The sequence below is a fragment of the Eptatretus burgeri genome, chromosome 7 (genome assembly GCF_056783735.1).
Source record: "Eptatretus burgeri isolate ZD-2024b chromosome 7, Ebu_testis_v1, whole genome shotgun sequence".
NCBI lineage: Eukaryota > Metazoa > Chordata > Myxini > Myxiniformes > Myxinidae > Eptatretus > Eptatretus burgeri.
This window is the reverse complement of record NC_140967.1, coordinates 41,949,188-41,966,687: the sequence shown is the minus strand read 5'-3', so window position 1 is coordinate 41,966,687 and position 17,500 is coordinate 41,949,188. Positions and strand designations below refer to the sequence as shown.

At 44.8% G+C, this 17,500-nt stretch overlaps 1 protein-coding gene across 1 annotated transcript in view; it reads right to left on the bottom strand.

The window, feature by feature from the left end:
- LOC147023107 (uncharacterized) overlaps positions 1–17,500 on the bottom strand; it is a 107,500-nt gene that overhangs the window by 85,746 nt on the left and 4,254 nt on the right. The window contains exon 3 of the mRNA XM_085888167.1: positions 2,567–2,732. Within this exon, the coding sequence (XP_085744293.1) occupies positions 2,567–2,732 (166 nt within the window). The remainder of the gene's footprint in view (positions 1–2,566; positions 2,733–17,500) is intronic.

Sequence of the window (17,500 nt, the reverse complement as noted above, 5' to 3'; positions counted from 1 at the left end):
TTCTGAAAATACATCACACAACTGACAGGTGCTCGTTTCTTCACTTGTAAATTATAACATCGATGCAATGATTATTTATAAAATCCAAACGCTATTTATTCACCTTTCTATAATAAAATTGATGCGAGAGAATATTGTAAGCAGCCGCTAACAACACACATAGCCGTCATGAACAGCACAAAGGTAAAACTAACGAGTCTTCCATCGATCTTCGATGTGTGTTACAATTGCCTACAGTACTCAGAACAGTAACATGCTGTACAGGTTTGTAGCCAAGGAGGAATAGGCTATACCATATAGCCGAGGTGTGCAGTAGGCTATACCATCTAGGTTTGTGTAAGTACACTCTATGATGTTCGCACAATGACGACATCGCTCAACGACGCATTTCTCTGAATGTATCCCCGTCGTTAAGTAGCGCATGACTGTGTATGTGTGTGTATATATATATATACATATATATATATATATATATATATATATATACATATATATATATATATATATACATATACACACATGTACATATACATATACACACATGTACATATACATATGCACATATATATATATATACCTGTGATCATTGAAATTGCACTGGACCATGGATAACTCCCAGGCCTAAGGTCTGTCGATCGGTGCTGCTTCATAACCCAATGTAAATACATGAAGCACAAACATTTGGACTGCTTATGTGCATATATATATAATACATTGTGGTTATATACCTGGATCATTCCAATTGCACTGGGCCAAAGACTAACATGCAGGCCTAAGGCCTGCCAATCTGTCCTGCTTCATGCAATGGTGACACATGATTTTATTGGGGTGGAGTCAGGCTATCTGTCCAGCCAATAGGTGTAAAGCAGTGGGAAGGAGTCAGGGCAGCTGAACACTGACCCATGCATCATGTGATATTTTCTAAGTTGAAAAAGGGCATAACTCTGTGAAGAATTGCCAAAACGGACTGAAACTTGAACTTGTTCTGTAACCTCTCATAATAAAGCCATGTACCAAGTTATCGTTGAACATGTTAAAGGTTATGGGGAAATGAGTCTGAAAAAACATAGGTGGGACAGATAGATGGACGGACAGACTGAGAGCAAACATCATCCCCTCCGGTGAAACAAGTAGGGGACTAATAAGTCAAAAGGCAAAAGAAGAGCTAATTCACATGCAGAAAGGTGGGATAAAAATCATGTACACCTTTCAATTTTATACCCCAGTTAAAAATAGGTGTACCAGATCCCTGTGTCACAAGAGGCGACCAGGGTTGCGTCAGGAAGGGCATCCGGTGTAAAAAATGTGCCAAATCACTTTGCGGATCATATGGATGATCCGCTGTGGCGACCCCTAACGGGAGCAGCCGAAAGAAGAAGAAGAAGACACCTTTCAATTTTTGACATGTTTAAAAGAAACAGTTGATTATTTCTGCAAGAGCATAACCACCAAATACTGTTCTCTGTCAGTATACCTGCACCACGAACACCACCAACACCATCACAAACCCAAAATACTGAAGGAAATTCTCTGTTAAACCCTGTTATTTAGAAATTAAGTTTATGATGCCAATGTAATAGGCAAACATGTACCAGCAGCAATCCTTACTGTTTCTGTAATTTCAAATGCCTTTGTTATTGGTAGCAATGCAGTAGGAGTAAAACAGACCAGACATTACCTGCTTTGTTTGAACACAATTTAATCACAGTAAGATGCCAGCTAACTTACGTTAGTGTTGACAGAAATGTATCCAAGATATTCCAATCTGACGATCTGGCATAAGAAAGCTATTTGCCGTTCTTTTAAAAATGTGCAACTGGTCACCAAAGCTACCGAAATATACCATTTATAGGAAGACGATAAGAGATATATATATATATATATATATATATATATATATATATATATATATATATATATATATATATATATATATATATATATATATATATATATATACCAAACAAGGCAATGCAAGCACCATGCTGTCAGCTATTCCCTGCCAATAGCAGATGACATCACCAACTCATTACAATAATCCAACACATCATTCCCCCATAAACATATCATTCCCCCCTTTCAATCTAAAATATTTGATACCAGATTTTTCTGCCAAGGTGTTAAAGTTATTTGGGGAAGCAAATGTGCTGGTTATGAAGAGTTGGCTGGGTTTATAAAGAAGGGTGGGAGGTGGAATTCCTTCCATATTAGCAACTGACCAAAATTGGCCAAGCAAGTTCAATACAGCTTAATTCCACCCTTCTTTTCCCCCATTACAAGCCACCAATGATCTCCCCCCCTCTTACTTTACACTACCCTTCCATATCCATTGCAATTTTATGCACACCAACAACCTTTAAAAGGCAAAATAAACTTACCAACACAAATGCCTCGGATTAATTTGCCAAGACAAATCTCAAATAAAAATCACCACCAATTTTAGCTTAATTTCAGTTAAAAAAAATGAAGAATGGACGGAATATATATATATATATATATATATATATATATATATATATATATATATATATATATATATATATATATATATATTTTTTTTTTTTACCTGATGGTCTTGGATCTTGCGTCCAACTACACGAAAGGCGTTGTGCCCCGTGTGGTGGTAAATGTGCACACGGCTGAAGCCCAAAGAACCACCGCTTGGAACCCATTTCTTGTTACTGTCATCATACATCATGACAGAGGCTCTCGCCTGGCAGATACTTTGCTCGCTGAGTAAACACAGACAGTTAAAGTAGTTACTCACCTTGACTCACAAAAAGGTTAAATTAAACAATGATGACAATGTATAACAGCACAATGACAATTTAAAAAGTACAGTGATGATTGAACAGTCATTTTTTTTTCTCCTTTCTTTAATGGCCACAATTATTCCACGTTCTTGTGTGGGTTGGCCAGGGAGAAGTTTTTGGCCCAAGTCTGTGATGACTGACCAGTCTGTTACAATAATGGTAAAATAAATTGTTGCTGTAATCAACATGTTGAGCATTGTGCCATAGCATTGAAGACCTGTGGTCAATGCATGGCAAAATTAGGTCAAAACTAATGAAACTGCAGTTTACATCCTGTCGTTTTTGCACCATGATGATCTCCAAGGAATCGCGAGACTGGGGACTACTTAAACACACATCATTTGTCTGGGAGCTGAGCTCATCCCCTCCCACCAACATGCCAACCCCATCAGAGTAATTCACAGTTCGTCACATCCCCATGTTAGCTGGACCAGAGCAAACAAGAAAAAATAAATAGAACAGGCATTCCGAGAGGGCCCCGATTTAAATAGCCACTCTGCGCCGTTGGTATTTGTGGATATAAGCGTTGAGCAGTTGTAATTTTAGTTAGCCAGGAGAGCAATCACAAAACCAACCAACTAGAAAAGAGAAATCAGAGATTGCAGACACCAGGACTTGTTTTGTGTGGTGATTATTTGCTGGTGTGTAGACAATGCATCGACGACATCGGTTTATGTTCATAGTAGACAACAAACCTTTTCGATTCTTAATAGTACACCCTATTCAGTGCTTATAGAAAGTGTACACCCCTTTTCAAGATTTTCACCTTTTGTTGCCTTATATCCTGGAATTACATTGCATTAAATCAGACTTTTCCCACTTTTATTAACACATCGTAACCCACAACTTCCAAGTTAAAAACAAATTTCAGAAAATTAATAAAAAATACAAAACAACAATATCTTACTTGGATAACTGTCCACCTCCCTTATAATAGCAATTGTAAATAAGCTCAGGTGTAACCAATCACCTTCAGAATCACACAAGTTAACTGGCCTCCACCTGTGTTAAATTGTAGTGATTCTGATTATTTCAGAATAAAATCAGCTGTTGCTGGAGGTTTCCTCTGCTGGGTCGTGCATTTCACAGCAAAGATTCAACCGTGAGCACCAATGAGATTTCAAAAGACTGCCGTGATGAAGTTGTGGAAAGGCACAGATTAGGGGGTGGGTATAAAAATATTTCAAAGGCCTGGAATATCCCTTAGAGCACAGTCAAGACAATCATTAAGAAATGGAAGGTATATGGTCCCACCAAGACCCTGCCTCGATCTGGCCATCCCTCCAAAATGGGTGACCAAGCAAGGAGGAGACTGATCAGAGAGGCCACCAAAAGGCCAATGGAAACTTTGAAAGAATTACATGCCTTTATCGTAACGACTGGTCACTGTGTGTATGTGACAACAATATCCCAAGCACTCCACAAGTCTGGCCTGTACGGCAGGGTGGCAAGAAGGAAGCCATTACTCAAAAAAGCTCATCTTGAGTCCTGTTTTAGGTATGCAAAAAACCACTCCGGAGATTCTGAAGCTATGTGGCAAAAGGTTTTGTGGTCTGACGAAACCACAACGAAACTTTTTGGTCGAAACACTTATCCAACCAAGATATTCTAGTTTTGTATTTTTTATTAGTTTTCTAAAATTTGTAGAATTTGTTTTTCACTTGGAAGTTGTAGGTTACTACGTGTAAATAAAGGTGGGAAAAGTCTGATTTAATGCAATTTAATTCCAGGTTATAAGGCAACAAAATGTGAAAAATTTGAAAGTGGATGTAGACTTTCGATTGGCAATGCAGATACAGACATTCTCACAATTAAATGGGGGCACTCAGTTGAAAAAAGATAACGTGTTATTCTACTGCCAGGTTGCATTTGTGGCCTATGTGAGCACATTATGTGCAGAAAGACAGACAGACAAACAAACAAGCAAACACCCAAATGCAATACCCTCTCCTCTGACCAACGTGCAACGTTGGTCAGAGTTAAAGTCTGTAACACCTGCAACGTAGGAGTCCTTACTCCTACAACTTTGGAGTTAAAGTCTGGCGATGATTGCTGATACTTTAACATACACCGAGAGAATTGCATCCAATTCCAAAATCTCTTGCTTCAGAAATTCATTTGTATCTTGCAATTTAAAACCAGAAAATCATTCTGATTCTCCCATAGCTTTCTGGATAACTGGAAATGGACAGTCAAAATGGAGAGAAGGGCAATACGATTTTTTAAAACCACAACCACAATCAACATACTGTTACAAATTCTGGCCCGCCTGGCGTGCGATCGGCCACGTAACTCTAATCGTGACCGCGTCGCCCACCGGTCGGTCAATTCAGTCGTGACCCTCCTGGAACTACCGCCAGGAGCCAGTCACGGGTGGGGGTTTAACCTCACCACAACCCAGTCCGCATTCTACCCGCGCGAAATAGGGTGAATCGCCGAATGTCGATATACCTAAATACTCGCGCGGGTAACCTACCGAGGGGTTGCACCACGCCGCAGGTCGGCTTAGGACACAAACCGCTTAAGCGGTTCGTTCCGTACTACAGGGATAACCGAGCGGTGTTATCGCCGACCTCGACGGTTCAGATTACTTTACCCGGGTGTTCAAACCCTCACTAATTATTCCACGAGGTAAGGTGGCACTTTCAATAAAGGAAAGGACGCAACGACGGGGAACAGTTCGACAAGCACATTTATTATTTACACACACGTAAGGCAGTCATGCAATATGTACAGCAAGAAAACAATACAACCGAATAAAGCAGGGAATTCTGTACAACACAGTCACTTAAACAGGTTCTACTGACAGACGGCACCACACCATGCAAGCAAAAGTAAAAAGAAAAGAAAGGACCTCCCTTTTGTGGCCGTCCAGTCCCCCTCCCACGACCGTCAGCGGGGCCGCGCCCGGCTCCGACCTCCCACGCGGCCGGCGAACCCTCTCCGGACACGCAGGTCCACCACAGGCCACACTTTGGCGCCTCCCGTCCACGTTTCCACCACCAGGCCGCGCCGGGCCACGGGAACGAGCGAGGAGGAGGGGAGCGCGAGTCAAGAAGAGCGCATGAACCGTAAAGAGAGGAGGAGGCCCAACGTGAATCACCGAGAGAGACAGGGGCGAGCATGAACCAAGAAGAAGGAGCTCCGGGTGCGGTCCGCCCTTTATAGCGCGGGGCTCCGCCCTTCGCCCCACCCCGTTTTCAGCTCCGCCTCCCTTCGAAAAGCTTCTCGAAAAGGGACGTGCCCTCACTCCAAACCGCCTCACGCCCCGTGTCCCACCAATGGGGAGCGAGCTGCCCCGCCCCCTTCCCTTCACATCAAGCGTGGGGAAAACAGGCGGGAAAAACCCCACAGGCTTCACAAGAGCTTTTGTTCTGCCAATCCTTCTCGGACGGTTTCCGACGCAGAAACTGTCTTACCGTGGTCCGCGGAGGATGGCGTTCGTAAGCGGGCGTAGTGGCGAAGATGGTGGTGATTGTTGTGGGGGTGGTGGGCGTTGTGCCATAGTTGGTGGTGGTTGTTTGCATGGAGGTTTGTTGCAATGGTGGCTCAAAATAATGATAGGTAAAGAAAAACGGCTATCTCAAAGAGTCGCATCCCGATGAACACGAAGAATTCCCTTTAAACAACGGTGGGGACGTATCTGAACACTCACCGGCATAGCTAATCTAAGGAACCTTTATGGTGTATTGCAAATTTCCACAGCCGTAACAAAACGTTGACCTGACAGAAAAGCTTTTTGTAAGCACATGCATGTTGCAATTCAAAGCATGTGATGAGTAAACAAGAATAATCATTATATTGTTACGGTTCTAGGAACCATAGGCATACAACATACAGGTGTCCCAAGTCAGTTATGCCATTAAGTACACTCGTGCGGGCCCGTAGGTGCGTGCCTGTATGTGCAGCTTCGTTCCTTCGCTCTCGTAAACAACGACTGGATTGGGGCATTGTTTCAATTAGATCGGACCAACCGTATCATAAATGGCCATAACTTGGGAAACACCTGGGAAACATACTCAGGTCCCCAGCGTCAATTGTGACGTCATATCAAACGAAGAAGAGGAAGAATTGTGACGTCAATCGTGCTTCTTCTTCTTCTTTCGGCTGCTCCCATTAGGGGTCGCCACAGCGGATCATCCGTATGATCCGCATAGTGATTTGGCACATGTTTTACGCCGGATGCCCTTTCTGACGCAACCCTGGTCGCCTCTTACGACACAGGGATATGGTACACCTATTTTAACCGGGGTATACACCGGCCCAGTACACTGGTACTCATTTCGCCAACCTCGGAAGGATGACAGGCTGAGTCAACACCCTGGTGTATTAATTCAGTGGCCCAACGGGGCTTGAACTCAGGACCTTTGGATCCCAAGCCGCTGCCCTAACCACTGCGCCAACACCAAGATGTGACGTCAATCGTGCAAAAAATAATAATTATAATAAATAAACATTAATTTGACGTCATTCATGACGTCATAGCACCGTGTCTTGTCATTGGTTGACAGATAAATGGCCGTAACTTGGGAACAGCTTATCAAATTAATATCAAACCTTGAAAAGGCACATCCGCGGGTCCCCAGCAATATTCCTGGCAAGTTTCAATCAGATCGGACCGTCAATCGTGCAAAAATAATAAATAAATAAACATTAATTGTGACGTCATTCGTGACATTATAGCACCGTGTCTTGTCATTGGTCGACAGATAAATGGCCGTAACTTGGGAACCGCTCGTCCGATTAATATCTAACCTCGAAAAGGCACATCCGCGGGTCCCCAGCAATATTCCTGGCAAGTTTCAATCAGATCGGACCGGCGGTCGTCGAGAAACGGCGGTCGCAGACACACACACACACACACACACACACACACACACACACACACACACACACACACACACACACACACACACACACACACACACACTGCTGGAATTATAGATAGATGCATAGACAGAACCCCTCCTTGTGTGTCATGAAAAATCGAAGGGGTGCATTGCGATGATTTTTTAGTTAGGGTAATAAATCATTATATCCCATCCTCCATTGCGATCCACTGTATCCAAGCGCTTGCAGCCTCCGGTTCGCTGGCAACAACGTACCACGGTCCACTTGTTGTCTCTGGAGGCTCGTTTTCCCGAGACAGAATCTTCGCTGTCACAGTTCCAATTCGGCTTCTCCAAACTCTCCAACTCTTTGACGAGTCCACATGCGTGGAGTAGGCGGGCCTCGCCGGTGCCTGGCCGAAACCTCGCCCAGAAGGGGCGGACCCATGGAGACCCTGTCCAATCAGGATCCTCCCCGCTGAGGGAGGTCTATAAACCACGACACCATCCTCAGTCTTGAGTTCTTTGGGGGTCGTTTGTTCTGTGCTTGGAGGCCGGAGTTGGTTGGAAAACGAAGGAGTTCCCGCTGCTTGTCTCCACTCACGTCTCGCCCCGACGGCCCGACTACTGGTCCCGGCCCACTCGAGCTCCTCCACAGACCCGAACTCCACATGGGCGGCTGTGGACCTGACTGCACGACCGTTGGCAGGTGCCGCACCATGGAGCATTCCTTTCCCCAAGACTCAGGTACTCGAAAGAACTGCGATCTCAGCCCGCCTCCCTCCCTGCAAAAGTCCTTTGCCTTCAACTGGGTTTATTTTGTCCGAGTGTGTGTCTGAGTGTGTGGCGCCAGTCTAATAAGTAGAAACTGCATAAGTGTTTTCGATCATTGTAAATCTTGCCTGTGTATTCCCGCGTAAGTCTGCTCTGTCTTCTTTTGTAAGTTGCTGTAAATTGTCGCACTACATCTTCTTTCTTTCCCCTGCATAACACCCCAATAAACCTGTTTCTGTGCCACAAATTTCCTCGTCTATTATAAATAAATTATCGTAGAAATGTTCCCAGTTCGTTTTCGTCTTTTCCTTCATTGGTCCAGCATAGTTCGGATCTGAGTTTTAGCTGGGTCTTTGTTCCCGTTAATCTGCTCATCCTAGCCAGCACGGCTTTGGCAGTTCAACTCGACTGCACCCAAACCGGAGTTGGTAGTCGGTAGTTGGAACTCTACCGCAGTCGGTTAAGACGACACCGCATGGTTAATTAGGTAAATTGGTTCTAGACAAAAAGACCCTCCGCTACACGGTGGAGGTATTGGCGTCCACGGTCGGTTAAGCGACCCGCCGCCTCACGGAGTTATCTGTAGCGACGGCCAACAATTCTGGGGAGTCTTGTGGGAGACGACGTAACCTCCCCCACCTAGCGATCATTGTCGCCACCGGTCCCCGGCCCGCAACACTATGTATATATATATATATATATATATATATATATATATATATATATATATATATATATATATATATATATATATATATATATATATATATATATATATATATATATATATATATATATATATATATATTGTTGTGGTTGACGAAATTCGCAAACCACCATTCAGGTCCCTTAGGTGAGATATCTCTGTAAGTATATGTGTAGTTAGGCCCAAACCCGTTGTTTAGAGGGAATAAATGTCATTCATTCGGACTGCGACCCTTTAAGATAGCCGTTTTTCTGTTCTATCTTTATTTTGAACCAACCACGTCTCAACCGCCATTACACAACAACCACCAACTGCAACTATAAAGCGCCGAGCAGGGGGCGAATTGAGTCAGTTTTGGGTCGGAGGGAGTTGGAGGCAGTCGGAGTTGGAGAAAAGGTCGAGGCAGTCAAGTCGGGTCTGGAGAGGAGCAGTCTCTGGAGCTGTGAGTCAAGTCGGGTCTGGAGAGTGGCAGTCTGTCGGGGTTCGGAGTCTGTCGGGGAGCTGCAGAGAGGGGAAGCCTGAAGCCTGGAGCGCGGTCGAGGTGATTTGCTGCAGTCGGCTGAGGAGAATTGCGGAGGGGACCGGATAGCTCGGGTCCGAGGCAAGGAAGATGGCGGTCGGCGACGAGGTCGCAGTGGAGTCGCTCGTCGCGGGACCCAAGCAAGCCAGCTATCCTCTTTCCCCAGAGCATCCACAATTCCCCCCTTTTTTCCCCCCGCGCTGAGATAGTGCGAAAAGGGGGCCCTGTTCCCACCCCACTCCAAGCAGTGCCAACGAAACCCGCGAAGGAGCGCGGAGTCGGGGCGCCGCCACATTTGCGGCTCATCATCAAAGACACGGGTAGGATCCACCCGGTCTCGCGGCCCACAGGCCCTGTCTGTCCCCTTGTCTTTGAGGGTGGCCCTTTTCTTTTACTTTTGAGTAAATGTGTTGTCGGCGCAGTCTGTAAAGTAAAACTGTTTCAGTGTTGCCGTGTGCTCGCGTAGTCGCTAGTAGATCTGCATTGTTGTGTTTCTTTTGTTACATTTGCTTTTGGTGCATAATTGTTGTAATTGTATATGTGTGCTCTCCGTGTGCCGCGGAATAAATGTGAATTGTGTTGAACTGTTTTTCCCGTTTCGCTTCGTCTTGTCTTTAATTGAATCACCATCTTGCTTCACGTAAAGGGTTGGTAGTGGGCTTAATACGCCCGATAATTAATCGGAACCGTCGAGGCCGACGATAACACCGCTCGGTTATCCCGATAGTACGGAATGGGTCGCTTAAGTGGCCCGTGTCCGGAGTCGACCTGCGGCGAGGTGCGATCGCCCGGTCTACCCTCCGCGTGGGTACTTAGGTAGGTCGAATTTGGCGAACAACCCTATCCCACGCGGGGGGCCGATTGGCACGATCATGGTGAGGCCGAAAGGCCCACCCGTGACTAGCTCCCGGCGTTAGTCCGAGAGGGTCACGACAGAATTGTCCGTCCGGTGGTCCGGTGGGCGACGTGCCGCGATTCGAGTTACGTGGCCACTCGCATGCCGGCGGGCGCGAATTCGCAACAATATATATATATATATATATATATATATATATATATATATATATATATATATATATATATATACATATGCAGTATTATCCCGCTTATCCGCCCCCCTCTTATCCGCCACCCTCGCTGTCTGCCGTGATTTGCTCAGGAACCGAACATCTGAGCTAAAAGCTTAGCAAATTCCCCTGCTCATCCGCCACCCCGCTATCTGCCATGTCTGCCCGACGTACATAGTAATGGAAATCCCTGCAAAATTACCCCGCTTATCCGCCTGTGACATCCGCCAGTGATGAATCATCAGGAAATTTCTCGCTTCCATGGAGAAATGTACTAATGAGCCTGTGGCAGTACACATCCGGTCGAGTATTGTGAAATCTAATTTTGTTTATGCTTTCGTGGCATTTGCAGCGCTATCTCCAGTGTGTATTGTGGATCTAACAGTGCTTAGTGGTTTCTAAAAAAAAAAAGTTTGAAACAGCATGGCTCCTGTAGAGAGGAAAAGGGACCGTCAGTGTTTGACAGTGAAAGAGAAGAGAGAAATCTGTGAGTACTCTAAGAGTTTTCCATCAAAATCTCAACAAGACATTGCCAATTTTTTCGCAGCGAAAGTTGGAAAGCCCGTGAAGAGGAGGACAATCGGTGACGTGATAAAACAGTCAGACCGATGGCTGAACAAATCGCTGGACACGTCAAGTCGGTGGCAAACATTCGAATATGGAACAAGCGCTCTTTCTTTGGTTTAGCTCAGCACGTGCTAAAACCATTCCACTAACTGAAGCTATACTGAGGATGAAAGCCATTTTTTTTGGAGGTAAGCTGGAAATTGTCGACTTCCATTACTCGAATGGTTGGATGAATCGCTTCAAAATGCGCTATGGTATATCATGTTGGAAGTTATGCGGTGAAAGTGCTCGTGTGTCCCAGGATTCAGTGAGTGCTGGTAGAACACAGGCAAAGGGTGTGCTGAAAGATTACCAGCCTCGTGATGTCTACAACATGGATAAAACGGACCTGTTCTACCAAATGCTGCCTGACCGATCTCTCACTACGGGGGAGTATTCGAGGGGAACTAAAAAAAGCAAAAGCTCGAATATCGCTAGCTGTTTGCAGCAACGCTGACGGTAGTGATAAGTCCCGTTTACTAGTCATCAGGAAAAGTGATAATCCCAGGTGCTTCAAGGGATTCAAGCATGACTTGTATTGCGATTACCGCAACAACAAAAAGTCGTGGATGACCAGCTTAGTGTTCCACGACTGGCTGCGCGATTTCGAAAAGAAAATGCGAATAGCGAACCGCCATGTGCTGATGTTGCTGGATAATGCGCCACCTCATATTCTGCCCGAGAATGAGGAGGGCCAAGTCAGTCTCACTAATACGAAAGTGCATTTCCTGCCGCCTAACACGACGTCGCATCTCCAGCCCATGGATGCTGGTGTCATAAACAATTTCAAGCAGCATTATCGAAGATATCAACTACAGCATTTGGTCGATGCGATTGACGAAAATCGAGAACCGAAGCTGGAACTGAGCGACGCTATTCGCTTCTCCAAGATGGCTTGGGATGAAGTGAAACCCGAAACCATCAAGAACTGTTTCAAACATCTGGCATCTGGCATCACCCCGGACAATTGGTTCGATCCTGCGACAATGTCCTCTTCTTCGACCGCCACCAGCACTACGTATCCGAGGAACATTTTCAAACAGATCGCTGAACATTTCAACATAGATAGAGCCGTGCTGATGACACCAGAAGAATTCGATCATGTCGATGATCATCTAGAACCAACCGAGGTTCTTACAGATGATGAAATCGTCGATCTTGTGACTACCATTCATGATGAGGATACCGAGGAACCGGATGCACCACAAGAAGTAGCCACGGTTCCTAGCACATTGGAAGCGAGGCGCGCCTTGGAACAAGTCACGAGGTACATAGATAGCAACCGTAATACGACCAAGGAGGATATTACTGCCATTTCAAAACTCAGGATGCGCCTGAATGAACTTGTAATCTCTGTCGCTGAACAAAAGGAAATTACTGATTTCTTCAATCCTGTTGGGGTCCTGTAATGGCCCCATAACACACATGTACTGTATGTGCAGCAATAAAAACGTGAATCATTTATGAAAATATGGTGTATGTTGTTCCGTTTGTTTGGTTTTGTTCTAGTGAGTAGGGAATGAGATTCTTAGGCCCCTACGAGCCCTACCTGACACCCTTTGCACCCCTCCAGATCACTTATCCGCCACCCCCACTTATCCGCCAAAAATGACCTTGCCCCAACTTGGCGGATAAGCGGGGTAATACGTTACATACATACATGTATATATATATATATATATATATATATATATATATATATATATATATATATATATATATATATATATATATATATATAAATACATATATATACACTTACACATACATACATATACTGAAACACAAAAGAAACTTACCACCTTTTAAACCTTCAAATATCAACAATAACACTGCGTGTAGTAAATGTGTGAATTTATTTGTGGACAATAGTGTCCTCACTGTAAGACCAAACGGTCACGGATGGTCACTTGAACCTTCAATGGTCACTTCATAGCACAGCTATTGAACAGCCGTTTTGACTGTCAGTGATTAGCCAAGGGGTACGGGAAAAATTTTAATGAGCTGCACGTGATGTCTTGATATTGGCTTTAAAAAGGCCAGTGCAAAATGGGCATTTCAATCAACATGCCACGATTGTCAAGGGATCAACGGCAGTGTGCCTTGGGCATACTGAAAGGCGGATTGAGCTTCCGTGAAGTGACACGTTGCCTTGGCTGTTCACACCAGACGATATCGGCCATGGTGGACAGAGACACCCTCCACAACTCTGCAGATGACAGACCTCGATGAGGGAGGCCAAGAGTCACCACTGCAAGACAGGACAGGCAGATGGTCCTAAGTCAGATGGCTTCAGACATTGAGGACTGAGTGGGACAGAATCCAGCAGCAATCCATCCAAAGACTGGTAGGCAGTATGCGCCGACGATGCACTGCCTGTATCCAAAACAATGGTGGCCACACACGCTATTGAAAGGGGACTGACATTGCACCCTGTGCTATTCTGTACTGTAGAACAAACTTATGAGATGGTGTATATTGGTCAAAAACTTGACATGTCATCAATAAAATGCCAATGTTTCAATTAGCAATTGTTGGTTTGTTTTATTTTGAACTGTTATAATTTTATTACATTTCAAACAAGTGGTAAGTTTCTTTTGCGTTTCTGTATGTGTGTATGTATGTATGTATGTATGTATGTATGTATGTATGTATGTATGTATATATATATATATATATATATATATATATATATATATATATATATATATATATATATATATATATATATATATATATATATATATATATATATATATATATATAGCTTGGCTTAATGGTTGGTGTTGGCTTAATGGTTAGGGTGATGGGCTTGGGATCTTAGGGTCCTGAGTTCAAATCCCACTCAGCTGTTGAATTAATACCAGGTGGGGTTAACTCGACCTGTCATCCTTCCGAGGTCGGCAAAATGAGTGCCAGCATGCTGGTATACTGTGTCGGAGTGGCGACCCGTCCAGGATTATGCCCAATAGCCAAGGAGTCTGCTTAAACAGCACCATCGCGCTGCAAAGAGTATGGTCCCATTGGATGGATATATATATATATATATATATATATATATATATATAGTGTTACGGACGTGGAAATTCGCAGAACACCATAAAGGTCCTTAGTTCAGTTATATTGCTAAGTGTGTGTTCAGATAGATTTCTCCACCATTGTTTAATGGGAATTATTCATGTCACAGGGCTGTGATCTTCAGGTAGCCGTTTTTATTTACTATCGTTATTTTGGACCATCCGCTTCACACAACCACCTTAACCACACCACCGCGTTTCCACCTCAGCACACGGTTGCCAGAGGCCTGGCCTTCGTCGAGGGAAAGCAGGCGGCCCCCGTTCCCCCTCCCCCGAATGAATGGCATCTCCACGGTGAATTCCTCCCGGCGTGTGGTAGAAGACAAATACAGCGGCAAGGGAGCATCCCCGATTTGGCGGGAAAACGCTTCCTTCGAGAAGGTTCCCGCATGTTCTGGAAGTTTCCCACAGGTTCTGGAAGGAGGGCGGGGCGAGAGCAGAGGAGCAGAGCGTGGGTAATAAAAAGGGCACACGGAGCGTTCTCTATCTCTATCTCTATCTCTATCTCTATCTCTATCTCTATCTCTCTCGCTGTCGTTGCTGAAGCTCTCTCGGTTGTCGCTGAATCTCTCTCTGGAGTTGTGCTGAGGAGAATCTCTCGGTCGTTGCTGAATATCTCTCTGTCGTCGCTGGTGTTGTTGCTGCCGCTGGACGCCGCGGAAGGAGATGTGCTGCTTCTGCCGGAGCTGCGTGGAGATCTGGGCTCGTGTCCGAGTCAGGAGCTTGGAGCGGTCGGTCGGTGGAGGTGCAGGCGTCGCAAAGGAGACGCGGGCTGGAGGCGCAGCGCTGCTGTGTCGCGCGAACCTGCGCGTGCGTGTGGGGAGAGCCGGAGAGAGCTCGCCTGCCGCTTGGCAAGGCCTGGGCGCAACCGCGGCTACGCTAGCTGCCGTGGGGACGGGATGTCGCGACTCGCCCCAGCAAGGCACCACGAGGGTGCAGGTAACCTGCAACGGCCTCGTGGGGCCCTTTCGGTCACCAAAGCCCCACGTTATAAAGGCCCACGGGCCCAGTCTGACTCCCTTGTCTATGAGGGTGGTCTTTTTCCTGGGGTTTTTCTTTGAACGCATGTTGTGGCGCCGAGTCCGATAAGTAAAACCTGCTTAAGTGTACATTAATGATAAACAATAGTCGGTTGTCGTGTTTTCGCCTTGCTCGTGTCTTTGTCCCGTCCCGCAGTCTTCGTAAAGCAACTGCATGCGTGTTTTTGAATTCCTTGTCTGTATATACCTGCATCCCTGTATACGTGTGTAGTAAATAAATGTGCTTGTTTAAATGTACCCTGTTCGTCGTGTCATTTTCCCCCATTGAAGTGCCATATTGTTTTTCAGAATACTAGTTGGTTTTTGAATACCGATAAATAGAATCGGGTCCGGCGAGGTCTGGCGATAATACCCGCTCAGTTATCCCAGAACGGAACGAACCGCTTAAGCGGTTCGTGTCCAAACAGGCCTTCGCTGAGGTACGGTCCCTCGGTAGGTTACCCGCGCGAATACTTAGGTATATCGATATTCGGCGATTGACCCTGTCGCGTGCGGGTAGAATACGGACTGGGCCGTGGTGTGCGTTGAAGGCACACCCGTGACTGGTTCTCGGCGTTGTTCCGTGAAGTCATGACTGAATTGCTCGTCCGGTGGGCGTGCGGCTGCCATTGGCTAAAGCGGTTGTTCGCACGCCGGGCGGGCGTAGATTCGTAACAATATATATATATATATATATATATATATATATATATATATATATATATATATATATATATATATATATATATATATACACAATACATATAAATATACAGGCAATCCTCGGGTTACGACGGTCTCAACGTACGTTTCGTGGTTACGACGCATCTCCCATAAATTAAGAAAAAAAACAAGCACAAAAACGTCCGAAAAGTAGCTACAAAAAGTGATCGATCTTGCTTTGAGTCTAATCTGAACAGTAGAAACACCCCGACCATCCATGCCATTGGTATTTCCTACCTCTGAAAGCCTTTGTTGACTTTTTGCAGCGAGAAAGTTCGCCCGTGTGAGTTTTGAATTCCCCGTGTGGACCTCTTGTTTCTTCATACCGTACTCTTACCAAATCAATATCTCTCTAAATATATTCTGAGGTCACAAACTCATCACTGAAGAAAGCAAGGAAACACACAAACAGCTGCGGCGATCAGGGAAGACACTTGGAGTGTGGATTGAACTTTTTCTAGCTCAGCTGTGGTTTACCTCGCTCATTCTACGTTTTTCAAGTTTCGGTTAACAATGCAAGGTAATAAACGTAAATATAAATACCATATAGATAAATAACCACGTCGATCCAAGTAAGAAGAATAACCTCTCTGCGATGAGTTAGGAAAATAAATTGACTTTCTGCAGGAAGAGGACTTTTACAGTGAGTTTTGAATTCACGAAGAGTCAAAACCAGTTTTGAAACCTAATGTGAATCTAAACACAGACTGGAGACTGACGACAACAACTTGATTTGGCCTGAACACGTCATCGGGAAAACCCGCAACATCGGAAAAATCCAAAACAATCTGCATCGTTATTTTAGCCGCAGAGGTCGAAGTTGAGGGAATAGTCCGAATTTTACGGTAGTGCTTTGGCTGGAAAACCACCATCAACGGCGTATCCTAATGAGCCTTATGTTGATTCAGGAGAAGGCTAAAAGATTGTTTGAGGAATGAGGGGCAGAACACACTAAAAGGTGTGTTCCGACTTGCGCGGAAAATCGCGTTACGACGCGTCGTAAGAACGGAACTCCGTCATAAGTCGAGGACCCCCTGTATGTATGTATATATATATATATATATATATATATATATATATATATATATATATATATATATATATATATATATATATATATATATAGTTACGGTTGTGGAAATTCACAGAACACCATTCAGGTTCCCCAGAGGTCAGTTAATTCGGTAAGTGTGTGTTCCAGGTTAGATTTCCCCCAACAATATCTAAAGGGAATTATTCGTGTGCCGGGCTGTGCATCTTCGAGTCAGCCCTTATTCTGTTCTATCTTTTATTTCAAACAAACAGCATCTCTTCAACGACACCACTACAACCACGCCACCTCCACCACCACGACAGCATCTCAGCA